Source organism: Argiope bruennichi, chromosome X1, assembly GCF_947563725.1.
Source record: "Argiope bruennichi chromosome X1, qqArgBrue1.1, whole genome shotgun sequence".
In the NCBI taxonomy this organism is placed as follows: domain Eukaryota; kingdom Metazoa; phylum Arthropoda; class Arachnida; order Araneae; family Araneidae; genus Argiope; species Argiope bruennichi.
The window spans coordinates 45,667,209-45,691,974 of NC_079162.1; the positions used below are offsets into that span (position 1 = coordinate 45,667,209).

Consider the following 24,766-nt stretch of genomic DNA (forward strand, 5'->3'; position numbering starts at 1 on the left):
CTTACTCATTTGGCGGTGGGGAAATGAAAAGATTTTCTGACGGGAAAGTTAGTTTTTAATTAATAATTAAAATTCTAATTAAAAATTCAAAAAAAAAAAAAGAAAAAGGGACCCCAGGTGCACATTCCCGACTTCCAAGGTATACATGTACCAAATTTGGTAGCTGTAGGTCAAACGGTCTGGCCTGTAGAGGGCCAACACACACACATTGAGCTTTATATAAGTATAGATCTTATAAGAAAAATGCTAATTTTTCTTGTATCAAAAGTTAAATATCTGCAGCTATTCATTATGGTACTCATTTATACGATAGGACTAGATTAAATATGATTTAGAGATTTTACAGATCATAATATTAATTTTCTTCTATGCTGTAATCATGGACATATAATTTATATTTTAGAATTCTATTCGGCTTTCGATGCATTCAGTATGTAGACAAGTGATTTAAATGGCTTCTTTCACGTTTTTTAAAAAAAATTTCTAGACCTATTTATTTCTGCATTTCATAAGATAGTAAAATTTTCTTAATTTCAGTATAAAAGCATCTACAACAGTTAATTTCTTAATCAATTGCATGTTATCTGTTTAAATCTATACTTTGTAATTAGTTAAGTACTTTGCAATTATTGCAACTAAAATTAAATTCATACTAGACTTCATCTTAATAAAACCTCCTTGTTTAGAAAGTCAATAGGTCCAACACTTATCAATGTAAAACTGCAAACATTTTCAGATTTTTTGTTTTGTTTATGTGTTTATATGATCAATTTATTTCAAACAGTAATATATTTTTGAGGATTTTTTCGCAGTTTCTAGTTTTTATGTTAGTTGGCTATAGTTATTAATGCTTTCAGTGCACCAAAAATTGAAATAAATTCAACAGCTAAATTAAAGTTGGTCCACATTATGGAATTAATATAAATAATCTGATAAGAGAACATGCTTGTAGCCAGAAGCGTCTAATTTGTAACATTTCATATCAGTTCAAAAATGTTTTATACATTACTATTTAGACTTAATTGCATTTGTATTACTAGCTCTGAATGACATAAAATTTCACAGTGAAATATACAAAAGAGAAAAGTTTATAAAAGTTGGAGAGGGGCCCTATTTTTGATGTACTCACCAGACTCCATTTTATGTAAATTGGCCTAAAATTCCAAGAGTTTTAAAAAACCTTATTATTTCTCCAAGAATTTATTTGCCTTTGTGCAAAACCGCATTTGAAGGTTCATTATATAAATGAAATTACTGAATATTTACAAATTAAGTTTGTATTATTATAACAGAACAAAAAATCCATTTTTATACATTAAAAATTAATAATGAAGAAATGAAATTTGAAGCAGGAAAAATATAACCATATTCAAATGCCATTCTGAAGTCCAATTATTCCAAATTTTAATAAGACATCAATCTATGTTAAAATCAAACAGCAGTCGAAGTAGCCGCCTTAAATCCATACAATAACTGATCGATTACCACAACGTTGGCGAATATGTCCAGTTTTTAAAGAAATATTAAGCGAATTCAATCTGCTTAGCAATGAATTACTGCAAAGCAATGAAAGGGAATTAATACTGCATAGCAATGAATGAAGGTAAAATTTTAATATTGTCTGTCAAAACAGTGGTATGCACGTGTTAGTTAGAAATAAAAAGTGTTTGAGTTTAAAAATATACACAAATGGCATATTCAAGTAATTTGTTAATACAGAAAAAATAAACTATAAAATTTAAAATAAAGAGAATCAAATTTTCATTATAAGAACACACATAAACCCTTATATTTTTAGTTTAGTTTCTTAACACCATAGTCTAAAACTTCTAAATGATATAAAAAAAATATCAGAATAATGTTTTGGCATTTAACTGATGCTTGATTTCAATTCGACTACACATTCCTTGTGAATCAAATAAAAGCATAACATTAATATAATCAGAAAATATAGCTAAAGAGCATATATAGATTTCGAGGCACCAAAGCAGTTGCTTAGTATGCTTACTTGATAATTAATTCTGAATAAAACATGATAGCAATCCAAGGAAACTTCTCAGAAGTTTACTTTTCTGTTAAATAGTTCATTCACATATACTTTTCCAAAAATAAGGGTAATAAATGAACTATTTAAACCTGATTTTGAAAAATTCTTTAATATTTGACTTAATTGATTTCTTAACATATAACATCCATTTCCATCCAGTATAAAATATTGTCATGCAGAATTATGCATAGTCAAATTTGAGAAGGAAGAAACCTTTATTCACTAGATGTGAGCAGTAAATATTCAGATGACTGAACTGTCATCAGCTTGATAACTCCTTATATACAACTGAAAAATTAAAATTTTTAAATTACATTAATCTGCATGCATAATGAATTTAAATACATTTAATTTGCAGATATCGGAAATTAAACCTAAATAATACAAACCAAAAGTCTTGGCTCTGGGTAGAACCGTCAAACTAATGATCCTTAGCCAAAGATGTATCCACTAAACCGTAAAAATGTGAGAATATCAATAATCTAATTTAATAATGAATTCATTATTTTAATTCGTTTTGACTATTATATTCTTACGAGATTCGAATAATGTGAAAATTTGTTTCCAGAACAAGTTCTTAATTTTTTCATTATTGTTTTTCATTTCAGCAGAATATTCTGTCTCGTTATCATACAAATAATTAATTATTACAAGTAATTATTCATTATAACTGAAATAGTTATTAAATTCGAAATTAATATTGAATATAAAAACTGGGTGTTGAATTTATACTAATATTAATTATATATAAAATTTTCTATAAAATGTGGAGCATTTAGTAATATTTTGTGCAATAAACACATCTATTAAAAGCTAAACTTAAAAATAAAAACTAATTCCATACTTCTTCGTATTTTTTTTATTAATTAAATCTACTAATTCAGCAGGTACAGAAAAGAAACTACAGTTAAACATTATAATATACATTCTGATTATATCAAATTTTAAAAATTACAAAATGATTCTCACAATCTTAAAAATTACACATATGCAAACAATTGACAGAGCAAAGAATAAAAATGGCACTTTCATTAAAATGTACAAAACCATGCCAAAAATGAAAACTACAAAAAGCAGACATGAATAAATTTGCAATGTTTCAGAGACAATATATTAAAAAATAAAATGCTCTTATGTAAATATCAGATGATCACATATATTGATCCCCATAAAATTATGAACACAATTTGACATTTTAAACAACATAAAGAATGTGTTAAGTAAAAAATTTGAATCTCCATTCATGGAAAATATTTTTATTAATAGCAAATAAGGCTTCAGCATCATCAAAGACAGGAAATTAAAATAAGTGCGGTGAAATATTTTTCTGATAACCAACTGTTATGTTTACCGTATTTCTAAAAAACTTGAATTCAAAGGAATTGTGAAGAGAAATTATTTCAAGCCTAATTTATCGATAAATATGCATCGTAGAATAATACAATTTATATTGCAATAAAAAGAAGCAGATCTTTTAAAGAACAAACGTATGTCATAATACCTGTCATGTATGCCTTGTCTTCACAATATTAGAAAAACAATTGTGCAAATGTGAGAAATTAACTAAGCTTAAAATCACAGAGGATTTAATAAAAATATCAACTAAAAAGTTCAGAGATTTTATTATTATTGTTAAGTTCTTCATTATTAAGAGTGAAGTCTAGAAATTTCTCACAAAATTGTTATAAATTAGAATAAAATTTGGGTGAATGGAGCATTTAGAAGACAATAGATGCAGCAAAATAACAATGAATATTCTGCTTGCAAAAAACAACAGAGGAAAGGAAAATATTAAAAATTCTTATTCAATAGTCAGTAAAAAATTGAAATTATAATGGTCTGAAATATCAATGAAAAACAATATAGCTTTTGAAATACATCCATCATTTGTTTTAGTGACGATAAAAATGTAATTAAAAGTTATATTATATTAAATAGAATTAAATTAACATATTGAAAAGTAAAAAATAAAATGAGATAAAAATTGTTATGTCAAAAAAAGAAGTTACATTTAAAATTCAAGAAAAATTCTCATTGGTGGTATAAATTTCATTTAACAAATGAAACAAGCTTATTATCAGGATAATAACTTTGTTCTATTTTTAAGAAACTGAAAGAAGTCTTTGAAAACAGTTGAATATCCTCTGGCTTCAATTAAAACAACAAATTTGAAATTATTGAATATAAGTGAATGTACAAATCTGAGACAATAGTCAGCATGCTTTACAATTACACAGTTTCTTGACAACATTGAGACACAGTGATAAATGCCAAGATGGGTGGAGGTGGGGGAAATGTATACAACAGAGGATATTGATACAAGAGGTTGTTTTGAAAGATTTTGTAACACTATAACAGCTAAACACAAAAATTTTGTAACACAACTAACAGTTCCAGCTAAAACACTCTAATCGAAATTGTTGAATATAAATGAATGTACAAATCTGAGATGATAGTCAGCAAGCTCGATAATTACACAGTTTCCTGACAACTTTGAGACAGTGATATGCACAAGGATGGGTGGAGGTAGGGAGCAATGCACACAACCGAGGATATTGAGGATTTAAGTCCTCATTTTACAGTTACAGATTTTATAAATTTTCCAACAATGTCCATATCTGACACACAATGTATATTGATTAAATGGTTACCAATGTGAGTTCACTGCAAACACAAAGACTGTTCTTTCATTTGATTTTCTTAAAATACTGCATATTCACAGGACATTAAAAAAAACAAAAAAAAAAAAAAAAAAAAAAACATAGCCTAAATTTTCAGCTAATTATAAAGTTATGCAAAGCTTCTCGACCGTGTGAGGACTGGGCTTGTACGTGCTCCCTGTCTCAAACGTTTCGGACGTCTCTGCTTCTTTTTCAGAACTTGCATTCTTTCTTTCAAATTTTCAATTTTTTCTTTCTCTGCTACTTGAAATTTAATTTTCCAAAAACGAAAGAGAGTATAAAGACGCTCAGCTTTAGCGCGTTCTGCCTCTTCTCTAGCGCGTTCCGCCTCTTCTCTAGAGCGTTCTGCCTCCGCCTCTTCTCTAGCACGTTCTGCCTCCGCCTCTTCTCTAGCGCGTTCTGCCTCCGCCTCTTCTCTAGCGCGTTCTGCTTCCGCCTCTTCTCTAGCGCGTTCTGCTTCCGCCTCTTCTCTAGCGCGTTCTGCTTCCGCCTCTTCTCTAGCACGTTTTGCTTCCGCATTTCTTCTAGCGCGTTCTGCTTCTGCCTTTTTTCTAGAGCGTTCTGCTACGAAATCTTCTTTAGCACGTCTTGCTTCCGCCTTTTTTCTAGCGCGTTCTGCTACTGTCTTTTTCCAAGAGCGTTTTGCTTCTGCCTCTTTTCTAGCGCGTTCTGCTTCTGCCTCTTTTCTAGCGCGTTCTGCTTCTGCCTCTTTTCTAGCTGCCTCTTTTACAGCGCGTTCTGCTTCTGCCTCTTTTCTAGCGCGTTTTGCTTCTGCCTCTTTTCTAGCGCGTTCTGCTTTCAATAAATCTTCAGAGTATTGTAAGCTCCCTTCACTTTCAGAGCTTTCTATGTATTGTAAGCTCCCTTCACTTTCAGAGCTTTCTATGTATTGTAAGCTCCCTTCACTTTCAGAGTTTTCTATGTATTGCAAGTTCCCTTCATTTTCAGAGCTTTCTCTGTATTGTAAGCTCCCTTCACTTTCAGAGCTTTCTATGTATTCACTTTCAGAGCTTTCTTCACCTAGAAAGGGGGAAAATAAAAAGTCACGAATTCATCAAAAGTGCTACCTTCAGGTATTCTCCACTTGGGTTAAAAAAAAACATTCTTTTATGTTATTATAATTAAATGTACAGTACACAAAAATGTTAACTCTTTTCTTGCCTGCTGTCTTTTAATAATAGCAATTTTCTTGACCATGGTTTAAATTTCTTAAACAAGGGGTTGGGATACCAATTGGGATTGCAACATTACAGTCGACAAAAACTGCACAGAATCTTCAACTTGCAGTTTCTTCAGAATCAACGATAGAAAAATAAAATAAATTATTTCAGTATAGCTAGATAACAAAATATTTTAAAACTGAATTAATATTTTGAATCCCACTAACTAGTATCTTAAATGTCATACTTCATTTTCTAATTTCATTGGGAAAAAAAATGTTTTTCTTGACCATAAACATTATTATAAATGAAACAGTGATGAAATACTTTAATGTAATCATAGAAAAAACCCAACAAAGCACTAAGTTATTTTGAAACAGAAATTTCTAATTGGTAACAAAGTGTAAGGCATACCAATACTTTTTTTCCAACACCTGGCAGTTTATATCATTTAATAAAATCTTCGATATGTACATAATTCATTTTCTTATTCATAATTGTTAGCAAAAAATAAATAAATCACAAGAATATAATTACATTCGGATGGACCACTTTGTTGAATTTCTTTTTGATTAAATGAAATTTTCTTGTAAATTTGATTCATTGGCTTCATATATAAACAAAACTGAAAAAAAAAAAATCATTCCTCAATGAAATTTTAATTACATGTACTGTACATCACAAAGTCAACTTATTTTCTAATCTTTTCTTCCCTGCTTTTTCTTAATAATAGCAATTTTCTTAACCATGGTTTAAATTTCTAAAACCAGGGGTTGGGATGCCAAATGGGATTGCAACATTATAGTTGCCAAAAATTATACAGAATCTTCATCTTGCAGTCTTTTTAGTATTAATGATAATGAACAAATAACTAATTATTTCAGTATAGCTAGATGCCTGAATATTTGAAAAATGAATTTATATTTTGTATCCCACTAGCTAGTATCTTAAATGTCTTACCTCATTTTCTAATTTCATTGAACAAAATTTTTTTTTCTTGACCATAAACATGATTATAAATGAAACGGTTATGTAGTACTTTAATGAAATCAGAGAGAGAGAGAGAGAACAGACAAAGCACAAAATTATTTCATAACAGAAATTTCTATTGATAACAAAGTGTAAGGGATGCCAATACTTTTTTTCCTAACACCTGGCAGGTATATCTATTTAAAAAATCAGAGATATGTACATACTACATTTTCTTATTCATAGCTGTTAGAAAAACAATCATGAAAACATAATTACTTTTGCATGCACCACTTCCTTGAACTGTTTGTCCACAAGTTGGGCACTCGTCCCTCTTCACCCTCTCAAACCTATCTAAACAAAATAAAAAAAAAAATCAATTTTTTATGTAATTGTATTTACATGTACTGTACATTACAATGTCAACTTAATTTTTTAACTTTTTGTCCCTGCTGTTTAGCAGTTTTCATGACCATCGTTAAAATTTCTTAAACCTGGAGTTAGGATGCCACTTGGGATTGCAAAATTAGAGTAACCAAAAGTTGTACAGAATCTTCATCTTGAAGTCTTTTCAGTATTAATGATAATGAATAAATAATTATTTCAGTATAGCTAAATGCCTGAATATTTGAAAAATGAATTTATATTTTGTATCTCACAAGCTAGTATCTAAAATGTCATGCCTCATTTTCTAATTTCATACAACAAAAAACTTTTTACTTGACCATAAACATGATTATAAATGAAATAGTGATGTAGCACTTTAATGAAATCATAGAAAAAACCCAACAAAGCACTAAGTTATTTTGAAACAGAAATTTCCAATTGGTAACGAAGTATAAGGCATACCAATACTTTTTTTCCCAACACCTGACAGTGTATATCATTTAATAAAACCTTTGATATGTACATAATTCATTTTCTTATTCATAGCTGTTAGCAAAAATAACAAGAATATAATTACATATGGATGGACCACTTCGTTTCATTCTTCTGTTGAAAGATTCTTTTCCCTCCAAATCTCAGTACATACCTAAAGAAAGAAGAAAAAAATTCTTTCATGTAATCCTAATTACACTTACATTAGATTCTAATGTCATCATATTTTCTAAACTTTTTTTCTTTTTGTCTAATGTTTTACGTAATAGAAATTTTCATGATCAGAGTTTAAATCTCTAAAATCGGAAATTGTGTTGCAAATTGGGGCTGCACTATAAGGGACATCAAATATTTTACATAATTTTGTTTTTGCAGTTCTTTAAGATTTACCGATTAAAAAAAAATTAGTTCCTTGCAGCTAGATATCTATCTATTTTAAACTGAATTTCTATTTAATATATCACTAACAAGCACCTTAACTCTCATGCTTATATTCCATTTCTTAACGTCGTAAAAAATTTCATGAAAAGTATCATTATAAATGAAACAGTAAGTAGAATTTTATAACAGTCATAGAAAGAAAAAAAAATCGACGAAACACTAAGTTATTACAAAACAGAAACTTCCATAACACAAAAAATACTTTTTTCTATCACCTGTCAGTAGATCAATTTTTTAAAAAAATCTTTGAAAACATTATGTTCATAATTCATTTTCTTATTTATAGCTGTCAGCAAGAAATCATTAAACATAATTACTTTAGGATGGACCACTTAGTTTAATTCTTCCTTTGCAAGGTTTCTTTTACATCGAACTTACATGCACTGACTTCATATCAAAACAAATAAAATATCATTCTTTTATGTAACTATAATTACACGTACTGTACATCACAATGTCAACTTACTTTCTAATCTGTTTTTCCCTGCTGTCTCTTATAATAGCAATTTTCATGACCATGGTTAAAATTTCTTAAGCAAGGGGTTGGGATGCGAAGTGGGGTTGCAATATCAGGGCCACCAAAAATTTTACAAAATCTTTTTCTTACAATTCTTTCAGTATTATCTATATATATAAAAAATTTCCTTGTAGCTAGATGTCTATTTTAAACTGAATTTGTATTTTAATTATCACTATCTAGCACCTTAATTCGCATCCTTATATTCCATTTCTTGACATCGTAAAAATTTTCACCCAAAACATGATTATAAATGAAAAACTGTTGTAGAATGCTAATGTAACCATAGAAAAAGCTAACAAACAAAGTTTATATATATATATATATATATATATATATATATATATATATATATAAAGGTTATATTTATATATATAATTCTACAAGTAAAAAACTAAATAGGATTAAACTTTTTTCGACATTTCCTTTCTTTTCCTTTCCAGCAAAACGTTCATAAGCACAAAATTACAGCTACACTTAAATACATATTTATTCCGCATTTTTCAGGAAATTGTACAATTTTTAAAAATTAAATAATTTTGTAATTTTCAATATTACTTCAATTCCAGAAGGACTATAATGTTCATATAAGCTTCAATTTTCTCTTGTAAAAGTGAAATAACTAAACCAAATGATATTTCTTTCATTTCAGTTTTTGCATTTAAATAATTCAAAAATGTTGAATAAATTCAAATAATATTAGTTACATAAAATATATTTTCAAAATAAAATTTACTTTACATGTTTTAATATCAAATGTTAACTGAAAAGCATAAATAATTTAAATACATTTTGAATTCTTTATTAGAATAATTCATAGAAATATAATGGGGTCTTATCACAAGTTGTCTTTTTGTCATAGAACATGCGAGACAAGTGTTGACTTTTTTTTCCCAAGACATTTCAATGCTTCAAAAATAAATTTGGAAAATTTGATGCTACGAATGAACTTGAATTAGCTTACTGCATATGAAGATCAAAGGCAAAATCCATAAAACTATGCATGCACTGGTTGTGATGGTACTGTTCAGATATAACATCTTCCTCTGCTCGCTCATAGATATTAAATGAAGTGTTTTTTTTTTTTCTCTATCTGTTTTCCATGTTTTACAATATGTTTAAATATTTAGATCCCCCCCACCTTATACAGACATTAAATATTGCAATACAATGCTATTACAAGTGTTTAATTATTCTACCTAAGAGAAAAATAATTACAAGAAAGCTTTTAATGTACAGACACTACTCATTGTAATAAATTTCTTCAAAAAAGGAATCCTTTTTAGCATTCTATCTTATATATTTCAACACAACTTATTTCTAAAATTTTAAAAATAATGCGCATTTTATTATTTAAAAATATATCTAAAAGTTTTATAATGCTAAATAATTTTAAATATTTAAAAAGAAGGGGATGCAAGACACAGGTTAATTGTTGAATACATCAATATTTAACTTGCACAACAAGAAAAGTAAATTACATAATTTAACAAACATAAACAAAACAAGGAACAAATAATAAGCCACTACCTCAAGATAAAAATAAACTAAAAAGCATACAACAAATTATTTCTTCTTAGCATACTAAGTAATATTTAATGCATCAAAAAATTCAAGGAAAAATAATTCCTACTATTAAGTAGATAAGAATGAAAACCATTGTACTGGAAAGAAAAATAAATCGAATTTAATTAATTTAAGAAATCTGATAACTAAGAATAACACATGTAGGTACTTTGTAAGTGTGCATTTCTTAATATTTTGAATAAAATAATTTCATGTTTTTTAAACATAAATTAAAAGGAGATAAGTTTATGTCGCATGCTGTAGATAGGCATTCTTTACGATATTCCATGTTTACAGCAAACTGCTAAAACATGCAAAGCATTCAAAATAAGACAAGCTAGAAAACAGCACAGAAGATTTGTAGTTTGCATGTTTATTTTTAATTAAAAAAATGACTGGTGACCTGAAAACTGATAAGAAAGACAGTTGATTATGCGATTTCATGGAACATTCTACAGAAATTCAATGAAATACTTCATTCAACAGTCTTTGATTTCACTTTCAAAATACATCTTGCAAAAAATAGATTGGGAAATAATGAAATAGCATTTGATATCTTAACAATGCTAAGTTCGTATAGCAAGTTGAGAAAAAGAAGTATAAGATACGAATAAGAAATATAAAATTCAGTAAATTTTTAAATAGAGAAAAAGAACAATAAAGAATTTCTCTGACAAGAATTTTTAGTTAAGGGCAAGAATAGGCTGAAATTTCCCTTGAGATGATTTATATATAATGAAATTGATAAAAAATATGCTATAAAAATAATGCTAAAAACAAAAAAGTGGTGTTATACTCACTGAAATATTTTTAGCATAAATAAAAGTATGAATTTTTCGCATATTATTTTAATTGATGAACGAAAAGAAATATATAACCCATAAACAAATCATTCTTTTTGGTTAATACGAATGATTAAAAAATTCCAGCACTTAAGCGTTTTCATAACACATTACAACCAACAATTCAGTTTCTTCATTTTTCACATTTCACTGTAGCATAAACAATGATAGCCAGATTTCAATATGAATTTAAAATCTACTTTATAAACTTCTTATTTCACTTACTTTTATCTGCTGCAATATTCAGAGCCCTAGCTAATTTATTTTTAATATTACTATTAAAAGTTTAATGAATAACAAATGTGGAATGTTTCAAAATGTTTCCAATTCTAACAAACAGATTGCAAGTTGAATCTGAGAGAGAATCTGAAATAGAGAAGCGGCGGAAAAATCATCCGCCAGGAGGAGGCAAAATTTCTCTAATTTAGTTTCGAGGTAGCACACATCAATTAATATATATTTTATCAAACGGACTTAAGCATTTAATAACTGGCTAATAAATAATTATGAATAATTATTTGCTGTAATTAAAAAAAAATTACTTTGTATTTGTAATAACTAATTGATTATACTCATGATTTATTATAGTCACGTGACAGAACATAGTCAAAAAGAACTGAACGGAAGGTCATCAACCAATGATCATTGGTATGCAAGTTCCGTATTCACCAAACCGGTTGCTAAACATCGGATCGTTCAACCCATGATCAACGACAAATCATCAACCAATGATCATTGGTATTCACGAACGTTAATTTTACGACTAAGCATCAAGGCAGCTTTTTCTGCCTTTTTCAGCCAGAAATGGATTTTCATTGGTCCAGATATATCACATGATTATCAGCTGATGGTTGACTCTTTTTCATGTTTTTATTGTTATTTTGTTTCTTTCCGAGATGTGTATGAGAAATGTGGGACGATCAAGCGAGAAAACAATGTGATGTTGTCTAGTGATAAACTCATCGATTTTCTTACATGATATTATTAAGCTTTTCGTGGGATCGTTTCTCTGAATATACATTGTTAAGCAAGCATATTTTAAATTACCACTGTATTATGTAACTAAACATTTGAGCATTTGCTGTCTTTTGAATTAAGAATATGCATATTAGCTGCTTTTCGAATAGTTTTCAAATGAATTGAACTTTTACAAAAGGTCTATCTGAAAATTAAATCTCTAAAAGAAATGCAGATTAACCAAATTGAGTTCATTTACATATGGAAATATTTTATATATAATAATAGAATATATACATAAACAATACAAATAACAAACTGCTGCAAACTGATTTTGAAAGTGAAGAATTCACTGTAGTTTCTTCTAAACAATGAATTTAACAAAATTTGTATTTCGAGTAAATTATCATTAACTGTAAATTATATTTCTGAGAAATGTGACGAATATTTGAACAAGTAAAAAAAAAAAAAAAAGCATAACTTTATTCATTTATCAATTATAAACTAGTTAAAAATTTGAAGCTTGGTAGATTTTTTTTCAGACCTCAGCATTTTTTACAAAATATGGCATTTTTTTTTTTTTTGATTTGTTAACATCAAAATTTTATTAGTTGAATGGTATTACCAGCAAATCATAATATTGATCTTTGTTCCTTTTTATGATCTTTCCATGTTCTTTAATATATATTGTAATGAATTATAATCATACAAATTGTTAAAACACAGCAACTTCCTTGTCTTTGGCAAGGAATTCACACAATGTTTATAACATTTTTGTTTAAAATGTTTATTTTGTTAGAATGCATTTTAATGAGCAATGAATTAGTATCCTGAATTTTTAATATAATAAAGAGGGGGGGGGGATGTAGTGTATAAATTCTTGCTTACAAAGTATTATGACTTTCATATTAGTAAATTATTTTCATTTACACAAAACATTTAAATTTCCAAAGGCTATTTTAATTGCAATTAAAAGCAGTGATATCTCTGACAATCCCATATAATTGTTTGTAAGAAGTTTATAACGTATATTACAAATTTCTCTTTATTTGACTTTCAGCATTTATTTGAAAACAAATAAGTTTTAAACTTCCACAATATGTATAAGCTTCCAATACGTATTATACTTCCAATATGTATTATTTTAGCAATATGTATTATATTTCCACAATATGTCATATTTGAAAAAAATAGTAATATTACTTTTGGTGTCAATATTTAAATATGTATTAGCTGTCTAAATTTTCAGTAGTTTTCAAAATAACATTTCTTTTTCTTTCTTTTCTCAAAGCAGAAAAAAAATATGCTTATTAATTATCAAAATATTAAATTTTTACATATATAATCGTTAAAAAAATTTATAGATATAAATGTCAGAATATATACATATTAGAAGAATATATACATTCAGAATATATAATGCAAATCAGAAGATTCAAATTATAAACAAAAGTCAGTGAAAATTGTATATGAATATTGAAGACCAACAGCTGTTTCACCAAAATAAATATTCATACAATAAATTTGTATAGTATATTATTATTGTGGAAGTGAAGAAGCTCATTTATACCTCATATCTAAAACTTTTTGTAAACAATGAATTATTGTAATTTTTTTATATTTTATTGTTAAGTTTCTACTAATACTTGAATAATATCTGTCACTTTATTATATTAATTTCCAATGATGTTTTTAATTATTCATATCTTCATGACAATCGTTACTTTCTGAAATCATAAACCTATGAGCACAACTATCTAACTAAATACTGTTAAGTCAGCATAATTTCCTTTGTTTAATTGTCAAATTTTTCAACTCAGAATCATGTGTATTTAAACAAGGAATCTCTTTCTATATTTAAAATATGATGAAAGATGATCCGAATTGAAATGTTTCAAAAAAGTAAAAGAATTTTTCACAAAAAAATTTTTCTTGAAATAATCTTAAATATTATTCTAATAGGTTACATTAAACTGTCAGTTAAGTTAATGAATTTTTTAAATAAAAACTTCTTTTTTTAAATTTTATATTTGCATCATTTGCATTTGAATTAACTCAGATAAGTTATTATCTACACTTGTTTTTAAAATTCGAAAATTTTCAAATCCCAATTAATCTCTTTTCTTTGTTTTTTACACACTTCTTATAATATCTTAAAATATGCAAAATTAAAAAAGGACTTCTGTATACAAAAATCTGTTTTATTCAAATCTGACTCGAAAAGTAACTTATTATACGAATTAAAAAAGAAAATTCTGAAGTTACAGCTTCTACAAGCATTAAAACAAAATGCCATTAAAGGCACTTTAAAATGTAATATTGATGCTGATTATTAATTCAAAATTCTTCTACAAGAATTACAAGGAAGTGTCAATAAAGGTGCTTTAAAATGCAACATTAATGCTGATTCTTAATACAAAATTCTTCTACATGTGTCTTTATTTCTCTAATACATATACATATTGTAATCAGATAATGAGCACATAAAACCACTAGGAAAGAAGTACACTGATATGAGCCATAAATGTATGTCATTTTCTATAAATCATAAAAAGAACAACATCAAATTAAAAATATATTTGATTTTCAAAGATTTGAATAAGGAATTATTTAGTCATTTCTATACAGATAAATTATAGAATAACATCTTTCAAAAAATAATTAGGTAGAGTCATTAGAAGTAATGTTAAAATTTGTTGTATAATGAGAAGGAAAACATTAATAAAAATTGGGAATAATTTTCAGCAGATACGAAGGTCATGATTTGATCTCTTTAAAAAATGTTAATTTTATACACATTGTTGAAGATTAAAGCTGAAGTAAACTGATATTGTAAAAGAGATTAGCTATATTGAGCAACTAAGCACATTATTATATCACACAATTTATAAGTAACAATAGTAATTTCTTTAAATTTCTTATTATTAATCATAATAAAAACTGCAATAATTCATTTTCTATAATATAAATAATAACATAAAAAATCAATTTACTAAAACAAACTGATATATCCATGTGAAAACAGTGTACAGTCATGGAAATGAGTCATACAGGAAAGTTTCAAAAATACAAAAAGCAATCCTGTATAATCATCACCAGACAGATGAAAAAGATTTCTTTGTTTGTTACTTTTCTTCTTCTTCTCTTTTTTTTTCAAAAGGAAAAAGCTGTTCCTTATTTCTTCCATATCTTGACAAGTCTTTAATCTGAGAAATGTGAAATAAGAATTAATTATAATATTATAAATAACTGTAATGAAAAAAAAATTGCTAATTTAACAATAATACTTACATGACATACTTAAAAATTGCGGATAAGGAACAATCATTTGACAAAAAACAGTATAATCATACAAAACTTGATGAGTTATCTAAAAGGTATTAATAAGTGTAGCAAATTCTTTTAATTATAATCCATTTGCTTCAAAAAATTGAATGTTCAAGGAATTATACAAAGGACAGATTCTAGTTTTAATTCTAGAAAATAATAATCAAAAATCGACTCGGATATAATAATAATAAAAAGGGATTCCCATATGAAGGATATAAAATAGATTAATGTAAACATACCTCAAGTCGTTCAGATTCATTATTTGGTAGGTAAATGAATCTTGGCCTCATTTCAGCTATACATCTAGATACTTCATTTATAGCCCGGCAGCATGATGACTGGCTAGTTTGATTGAAATCGCCAATTATTTATTGATGACTTCCTGAAGGAAATAAACGTAAGGCAATACACAATTTCTCTTCAGTAGTTACAGCACTGTTTCGTAAAATATTGGTGCTTAATTTCTCCTTCTCAAAGATAAAATGCATTCAGCAGAATTACAGGGAAGTCTGTACTTCGAAACAAAATCATATTCATCTAGCAAATCCAAATCAGATACTCTGTCAGTGTAAATTATTCACCTCCTATCTGATATCAACTGCAATAGTTCCATGTATCTAAATCCTCCATGTTTGTTTGAAAACTAATGTAACATTTGTCCTTCTTGAGAACTGCGCATGCGGAAAACCGTTGATCAAATTTGATTATCGGAAGTCCGTGAATCAAAAAATGGGGCAAAACGGGGGGAAACTGACAATCAGTTTGGTCTGGTGAATACCGATTTGACTGCTGATCAGCGTTTAATCATCAGCTGATGTTTAACAACGGTTGGTGAATACGGCCGATAATCTTTATAGGATGTAGCATTGTCAAGTCACCACACCGCTTAATGGAGCGTTCTTGTGGATAGCCAATTTCAGTTATGTGCGATTCAATGATACGGTAATTCGAAGAATAACCGGTCCGTTCAATTTTCAACCCATTCACAGATTTCTGCTTTTCTCTTTTATGACTTCAGCTGACTGAGCTTTTCTTATGTCCTCATTCCCTGAGGACATAAGAGAAAAATGTTTTGTGTTTCTGGCATTTCCCTTCTTCCCCCGGGGAAGTCGGGGATCAGCCGATATCCCTTCATTTCTTTCAGATGTCTCGGGCCGCGTAATGTCAATACGAGAGTTGTTCCTTTGCGGTTTTAGTTTGAAGGAAATCCACTACTCCTTTTATTCTTTTTCCATTTACAACATATTTGCCTATTACAGACTAAGATTTTACATTAATATCGTGCATAAAATTGAAATCGGCTGACTCCTTCGATGTCTTTTTGGTGCATCCACCTAAGAATGATCGATCCTGTATAAATTTTTAAGCATTATGAATACATTTTTTTCAATACATTTTTCAGTATTTCAAGGTAAAAATATCAATACTGAGGAAACTTGAGATTCATTTTACTTGAATTTGTAATTGCAGTTTTTGGTAATTCCATCTCATTTCTGCTATTTTTGATAACAAAGCATTACTGAGTGCTTATCATGAGGTTTCATGGTACATTAACCTCAGAATGATAAATTTTATATTAATAAAGTGAAAAGAAAAAAAATTTTAGTTGATTATTTTCCAAGTATTATACGACAAAGAGGTCTTAAATTCTTTATTGTTAAATATATTTTGAAAATAAGTTAAAAAATGTTATCGTGTATAAAGTATTGCTCGTACTTTTATAGATGTGATTTCACAGATGTGATTTTGACTTTCTAGTTGCATAGTTGATAACTTTGTAAAAAGTACAAATTCTAAAAATTATAAAATTACTATTCTAGAATAGAAATTAAATTCTAGAATAAGTAACACTTTATCATGTATCAGTCATGGGCTATTTATTATATGTTTCATTATGTTTACTTTTTTAATAGAATATTTATTAACACCGAAGGTTTGAATCAATACTGTTGTGCAGAAATGTGAAAGCCGGGAAATCTAGTGTCATCATAAATCAATAAAAACAAATATATTTCTATTAAGTTAATGAAATAAAAAAGATGAACTTAAACTAAATAAATTGCGTTGAAGTTAAATTGACCAATTTATCAGAAAAAGCGATCTCATTCTGTGCATTGCCTTAGGCAATTGCCTATGACTGCGAAGTACCCAAATCCGCTATTGATTAAAAATCAAGATGGTGGAGTTTTGGTGGAATGGTAGAGTTAGCACTGAGAGAGGAATATTATGAAAACGAAATAGTAATGAGTTTATTTCATATTTTAAAGCAAATTATTTAAATGGAACAAATGATGGCTATGTCTCAGATACCATTTATCCTATTGCATATTCGTCCACTTGATGGTTTTAAATAAAAATGTGCATTATTTGCTAAAAATTTGGCAGTAAACCTTTTCTGCTTTCTTTTGTCTGTGCATTTTCAGTTTTAATATGTAGACATTTTCTTTAAGTAATCTTTCTGGTGTGATTTAAAGCATTTGGAAATATTTGAGGAAGCATTCAATCTGAAATTCTAGAATAATGCAGTGGCATTATACAATAAGCGACTAATTTAATAATATCACTAATAAGTGTCCATCCAAATGTCATTTAAACACATTTTTTAAGAATGCTGTTCGCGCGCTTTTCTCCATCCCTTCTGATCACGTGACTCAATGTAATCATGTGACTCGATGTAATCACGTGACGCAATGCGTTGATGTATATTTCTCTCTGTTATGTGTTGTGTTGTAATAAATGTGTGTGTCTAACATGGCGTGGTTTTTTTGAGGAGTTATATAGTAGAGATAGTTAACAAAATGAATGTGGTGTGAGGAGAAAATAATATGGTCCGTCGATGTGTTGTGTGAGGATTTAACATTTTGGTCCATATGACGAGCCAGGAGAAATATTTGCGACCTTTGGGATTTTTTTGAATAGCTAGTTTCGTTTTCGTTGGAATCAAAAGGATTGAGATGTGTGACAGAATTTATTACGGTGATATCCGGAAATATATTTTTGGAGAAGTAATGAGTTATGGAATTTCGGATAAAGAGATTATAGTGAGATATTCATAATTTGTATGATTTAATTGTGGATTATTTTTTGTTTATGTGAAATTGGAATTAATTTTGAATTTGAGATTTTTTATTGAGATTGATTGAGATTTTGTTATGTAAGAAATAGTTTTGGTTTGTTGGTATTTGTTATGAAATTTTTATTTTTTGTTTTGCTTTCGGATTAGGATTAGTAATTCCTATCAGTGTATTTTGTTGTACAAATTGTGATTTATATTTGAAAGTAGCATTTCTGACAAAGTTGATTTCGGTTTCGTTTTGGAATTCATAGTGGAATTATTATTAAAGGTGTCGTAGTTTCGATTTGAAAGTTTTCCCTGTGATTGCAAAATTAGCGGTACAAAAAGGTATAATTTGTGAGAGGTTGTATGTAAATATTATTTTCACGTATATCAACCATGCCTTTGAGTACTAAGTTAAAGAAAGAGGAGTTGCGAATTATCGTGGAAGAGTTAGGGCTTTCCGTTCCTGATAATGTTAAAGTAATTCAATTGAGGGAGATAATTGAGAAAAGTGAAGTGTTTAAAACACAAACTGAAGTAGTCCAGGGCCTAGTAGATCAAGTAATAGCCGATACTCAGGCAAAACTAATGCAAGAAAAAGAAAAAAAATGAAAAAGAAAAAATAGAAAATGAATTGAAATTATAACTAGAAAAGTTAAAATTGTGTCAAATAGAGAAAGAAATCGAGTTAGCAAATGCTAAAAAAGAATCATTAAATAATATTCAAAGTACTGAAATCGTGGATTAGAGTTCATCAACTGTTGAATTAGAAAGCTTAATAAAAAGCATTAAAACATTAACCATCCCCGTACCTTGTCAATCGGAATTATTTAATTTATTTTTCAGCTCTTTGGAAAAAGCATTCCAAAAGAAAAATGTTTCAGAAAATTTAAAAGCAGAAATTCTGTTGAATATTTTGGGTGAAAAAGTCAGTAATTTGCTGGTTTCTATTAATCAAGAAAATTTAAATGATTAAAAAAAAATTAAACTTTAGTTTTAAAAGAATTTGAGCCCACCCATCAGGAATGTTTAAATAATTTTAAAAAAGTTCAAAAATCCCCATCGGAGAGTGTTGTTCAATTTGCATCCAGATTAATTTGATCTTTTGACTACTATTGTCAGTTGCGCAAAATGAGAGATTTCCAGTCTCTATGCGAGCTTATAGTTTCCGATAGGATTTTCGAAACTCTTGATCGAGAATTAATGACTCACATTGCGGTAAAACAAGGTGAAAATTATTTAAAACCCCATGAGCTCGATAGGGAGTGTGACATTTTCTTATCATCGAAAAGTAAATGTAAAAGTGAGATAAATAGTAAGATCGTAGCAGGGGAAACAAAAAGATTTATGGGAAATAAATCGCAAAAATTTCTAAATTAGCGTTCTGATAAAACCGTTTCTAAAATGTTCGTGTCAGAAATAAAAAATTTAAGGTGTGTTATGTGTAAGAATAGTGCCAATTATCCTCTTTATAACTGCCCCCAGTTTAAGAAGCTTTCTATATGGGGAAAGAGTTGATTTAGTGATGGGAAAGAGTTGATTTAGTGAAACGGAATGACTTGTGTTTCCGTTGCTTGTTACCCCATAAAATTCGTGATTGTCGCTCTGATAGAAATTGTTTTTGCGGCAAATCTCATAATCGAATGCTACATTTTCGGCGCGAGGGAAATAATAATTCTAGTTCATCGTCTGAAAGTATTGCGATTCGTGAACCCATCCGTAACGAGGATGTAGTGCAGAGCCAAACGATAAAAAAACATCGGCCAATACCCAGTCTAAGATAGTTGCGACGAGTTTTCAAAAGAGCCAAAGCAAAAATGTCCTTCTTAGCACTGTCCGTGCATTGGTTAAAAATAAATATTCAGAGTTTGTGGAGGTTCGATGTTTATTGGATGTAGGAAGTCAGTCTTGTTTGTGTACGAAAGCTTGCGCAGAACGACTTCTGTTAAGATTGGAAAGAATAAATACTGTTGTATCATGCGTGAATGACGCAACTATGGTGGTTAATAATTGTGTTAGAACAACTGTTGCAAATAAGGATAGGAGCTTTGAGCGAGAAAATTACTGATGTTACCCCCCAACAAGGTAATTAATGTAAATATGGAGGTATTAGGGTTTCCATCCCTGGTTGATCCTAGTTTTAATATCCCAGGAAAGATAGACTTACTTTTAGGAACTGAAGTATTTTATAAATTGTTGAGACCTGGACAAATCCGTGATTTGAATTCATCATTGTTGTTGCAGAGTGCAGTTTTCGGTTATGTTGCAAGTGGTAGTGTAGATGAGGTGAAAGAGAACAAAGTTCATTGTGGATTAATTTTAGATGTTGATTTGAATCGTACTATGAGAAAATTTTGGGAAATTGAAAATATAGATAATGAGGTCACTAAGAGTCAGGAGGCCTTTTTGTGAGAGGAGCATTTTGTGAAAACCCATAGGAGGAATGAGGAGGGTCGGCATGTGCTTACAATGCCTTTGAAAGAGGACCCCTCTTGCTTGGGACATTCAAAGGACATTGCTGTAAAAAAACTTAATTCGTTGCGGAATCGTCTGTCGAGGGATTCAGATTACTTGTCGTTATATTTAGACTTTATGAGAGAATACGAGGAGTTAGGTCACATGGAGAAGGTTGATGAGACAACTGAACCAACTTCCTCTTATTATATACCACACCATGGAATCTTTCGTCCAGAAAAGTCGACTACTAAACTTCGTGTAGTTTTTAATGCATCGTCTCCTACAACTAACGGTATTAGCTTAAATGACATTCTGATGAAAGGAGAAGTTATTGAGGACGTATTCACGACCATTACTGGTTTTCGGAGACACAAATTTGCCTTTACCGCAGATATAGAAAAGATGTATTGGCAAATACTCATCGAATCAGATCAATGCGATCTTCTGAGAATTCTATAAAAAACAAATTTTGACGATGAGCCTACCACGTATAAGTTGGAAACTGTAATTTATGGGACGTCTTGCGTTCCCTTTCTTGCCATAAGAACTCTTAAACAATTGGCCATAGATGAGAATTCCAGATTTCCCTTAACGTCTGAAATTCTACTGCATGACACTTACATGGATGACATAATCAGTGGCTCTTTATCTATAGAGGGTGCCAAGGAGTTACAGCGTCAACTTATTGAAGTTATGCAGTCAGCGGGTCTGAAATTACATAAGTGGCATACCAATTTTGAGAATGAATCAAGGCCATCAGAAGATAGTTATAAATTTGATAAAGAGGAGGGAACAAAAACATTGGGAGTTCTATGGAACTCTTAGGAAGATTGTTTTGCTTTTCGAGTAGATGTCAAGCCAAAACAGTTGTATACTAAAAGGGAAGTATTGTCAACTATTGCCCGAATATTTGACCCACTTGGCCTTCTGGGTCCGGTAATAGCTAAGGCCAAAATGATCATGCAAGAACTATGGCGTATAAACATTGATTGGAATGATGTTCTGCTTGAATCAGAATATCGAAAATGGCGTCGTTTTTTAATTGCTCTCAAAGCCTTAAATGAAATTCTCATTAACAGACGAGTAGTCTTTGACCAGCCAACGAGTGTAGAGCTTCATGGCTTTGCAGACGTTCAAGAACGCGCTGCTATGGAGTAGTGGTGTACTGCAAATCAAGTGATGCACAAGGAAATACTATGATTAAATTAGTTGCTTGTAAATCCAGAGTAGCACCAATTAAAAGCTTGACGATTTCCCGGCTAGAATTGAACGCCGCAGTCTTTTTGTCAAAACTTTTGAAAAAAGTTATGGCAGCAATCAAAACGATAGTGACTAGTATCTACTATTGGTCGGATTGTACTATTGTGTTTGCGTGGCTCCAGAAACAACCAATAGATTTAAAACAGTTCATCCAAAGCTCATCCAAAGTTCATTCAATAGGATATAAAGATGAGTTAGGAGAAACACTTTTATGCTTTTACAGAATTTTATAATTCAAAATTGATATGTTAAAAAAATAGGGGAAAAAAAAAGAGTGAAACATGCATGTAGCAATGAAGTTGGGAATAAAAATTATATAATAAATGCTGATATGGAAATTGATTTTCAATGAAAAGACCTGTATTTATTAAAACAGAAATCACTGAGGTGCACAATGGTATAACATGATATTATGATAAAAGTCAATTTCAGTTTAAATACAATAAACTATTGACATTTCATTTTTAACAACAGAAAAGTTGTTTGATATAAATTCACTTTGAATCCATCACAAATCTGCAAATGTAATTAGAAAAATAGTAATAAGGCTTTCTGGAGCCATCCATTTTGCTCTTTTGTTATTAGACATGATTACCCAACAATAACTGAATAATATGAATTACTAAAAGATAAAGAAAACTTTAAGGTTTATAATAAAAAAGTAAAACCTCATAATGCATTTTATTATAATGCCAAAAACTAAGAATCAAATGCAAAAATTATTTGACGTTAATTAATGGTTTTTATACTTAACTAATTTATATACTTAATTAAATGACATGTATATATATATATATATATATATATATATATATATATATATATATATATATATATATTTCTTATATATTACATTCAATTTATCAAATTAAGAGCACGTTTAATAAAATTAAGAGCACGTTTAATAAATTATATATATATATATTATAACAGTCAATAAAAAATTCAATTTTCAGTAGTTAGTAAAGATTTCACTTATTAAATAAATCTTTAAGAAATTTATTCACTTCCACCTAAGTTTAGCATTATAGCAGTTATTTTTGCAGCAGGAGTTTGTTTACTTACATTAATTAAATTTAGATAAGATTTTTTAGAAAATGCAATGTAATATTCATGTAAACACTTTAAAACCTTCTAAGCATATTCAAAATTATCAGAAATTTCATCAAATGTGAATAAAGTGAATTAGAAATGCTCTCACGATTTTGTTTGTTTGTTTTTGTTGGCAAATCGCTTACCGATTTCTTTTTTTTTTTTTCGAAGAATTTTTCTAAAAAATTACTGAAACATTTGCGATTACTGGAATTCCATTTACGATTTAATAAATGAACACACACTGAATGAATTCTTCAGCATGATCGAAGCATATCACCGACTTCGAAGGCTTGAAAAAATTTATACCAAAGGTACCAACCCTAGGCAGGACTGTTGAAAGGAAAATAAGAACACATTTTATCATGACAGTCACTCTAGTGTTTCGCATTAAAGCATCCATCAGCACACCAGTATTTCCTCTTTTAACATATAATAAGAGGAAAGAAAATGACTCAAAAATTATAACTTCAAATGTAAACAAAAAAATCCGCTTCATACTTGGCGGAGAACGTTAATGGCAGATTAATCGACGAAAGCGGTGCGGATGTAACTCAAATGCCATGCGCAGATTACATGTGACTTTTACGTCACATGAATTGACCCCATAATCAGCGAAAGAGTGCATTACATAAAGTTTATGTATGTTTATTTGTGTGTTTCATAACAAAGGCGACTCATTTTGAAATTTTGTCAGACTTGACATCTGAGTGCTTTATAGCCTCTTTAAAAAGATTCATTGCGCGAAGAGGCAAGTGTGCAAAGTTATACTCCGACAATGCAACAAATTTTAACAGTGCCAATAACATAATTAAAAAGTTTCTTGAGTTAGTGGAAAATGCCGATGAAATTCTGGCCAATTATTTGTCTACAGAAGGAATAGACTGGAAATTCAGCCCTCCCAGGGCACCTCATTTTGGTGGCCTTTGGGAGACTGCTGTCAAATCGTTCAAATTTCATTTCATTAAAGCTTCGAGGGGAGCTAATTTAACTTTTGAGGAATTTCTAACATTAACAATCCAAATAAAGTCAATCTTGAATTCGAAGCCATTCTACCCATTATCAGCCAATGCAGATGATTTTGGAGTTTTGACACCTGCTCATTTCCTGATCAAAAGACCAATGAATTCGATTATCGAGCCTGATTTAACCAGTTTTAAGGTACATCAACTTAAAAAATGGCAAAGAGTTACTAAATTAGTGCAACAAATTTGGAAAAAATGGCACCGAAGTTACCTAAACGAATTGGAACAAAGAAATAAATGGGTATTCGAGAAAGAAAATGTCCATGTGGGAGATCTCGTGTTGCCAGTAGAAAACCATTTGCCTATTGACAAATGGGCTCTGAGTAGAATTAAAGAAATTTATTATGGGGAAGATAAAAAAAATCCGAGTAGTTCAGGCAAAAACCCAATTTGGCACGTTTAAAAGGTTTGTGACTAAAATATGTGTATTACCCATTCAAAAATGACTTTCTTGTAAATATATTTGTGCATAATATGTGAATATA

General features: G+C 29.3%; 2 protein-coding genes across 3 annotated transcripts; one reads left to right on the forward strand and one right to left on the reverse strand.

Moving 5' to 3' along the window:
• Nucleotides 1-2,913: 2,913 nt before the first annotated feature.
• Nucleotides 2,914-11,489, reverse strand: LOC129958085 (uncharacterized). 2 transcript variants are annotated; one of them, XM_056070271.1, is made up of 4 exons: nucleotides 11,328-11,489; nucleotides 7,822-7,890; nucleotides 7,137-7,207; nucleotides 2,914-5,748 (listed from the first exon to the last, which is right to left on the reverse strand). In XM_056070271.1, coding segments are annotated over exons 2-4 (984 nt in total). In that variant the 5' UTR covers nucleotides 7,824-7,890; nucleotides 11,328-11,489; the 3' UTR covers nucleotides 2,914-4,837. The 2 variants fall into 2 exon arrangements, with proteins under 2 accessions (XP_055926246.1, XP_055926244.1); XM_056070269.1 differs by having other exon boundaries at nucleotides 2,915-5,748; nucleotides 7,137-7,211.
• A 9,427-nt stretch (nucleotides 11,490-20,916) lies between these two features.
• Nucleotides 20,917-21,363, forward strand: LOC129959210 (uncharacterized). The gene has a single exon (XM_056072033.1). The coding sequence runs from the start codon at nucleotides 20,917-20,919 to the stop codon at nucleotides 21,361-21,363; it is 447 nt and encodes a 148-aa protein (XP_055928008.1).
• Nucleotides 21,364-24,766: the final 3,403 nt, after the last annotated feature.

Coding starts and splice junctions, on each gene's coding strand:
- LOC129959210 (XM_056072033.1), top strand. CDS start 20,917: ATGCCTTTGAAAGAGGACCCCTCTTGCTTGGGACATTCAAAGGACATT.
- LOC129958085 (XM_056070269.1), bottom strand. CDS start 7,846: ATGAAACGAAGTGGTCCATCCATAT. Junction 7,212..7,821: donor ACGAAGTGGTCCATCCATAT/GTAATTATATTC, acceptor TATTTTGTTTAG/ATAGGTTTGAGAGGGTGAAG. Junction 5,749..7,136: donor AGGAAGTGGTGCATGCAAAA/GTAATTATGTTT, acceptor CCCCCTTTCTAG/GTGAAGAAAGCTCTGAAAGT.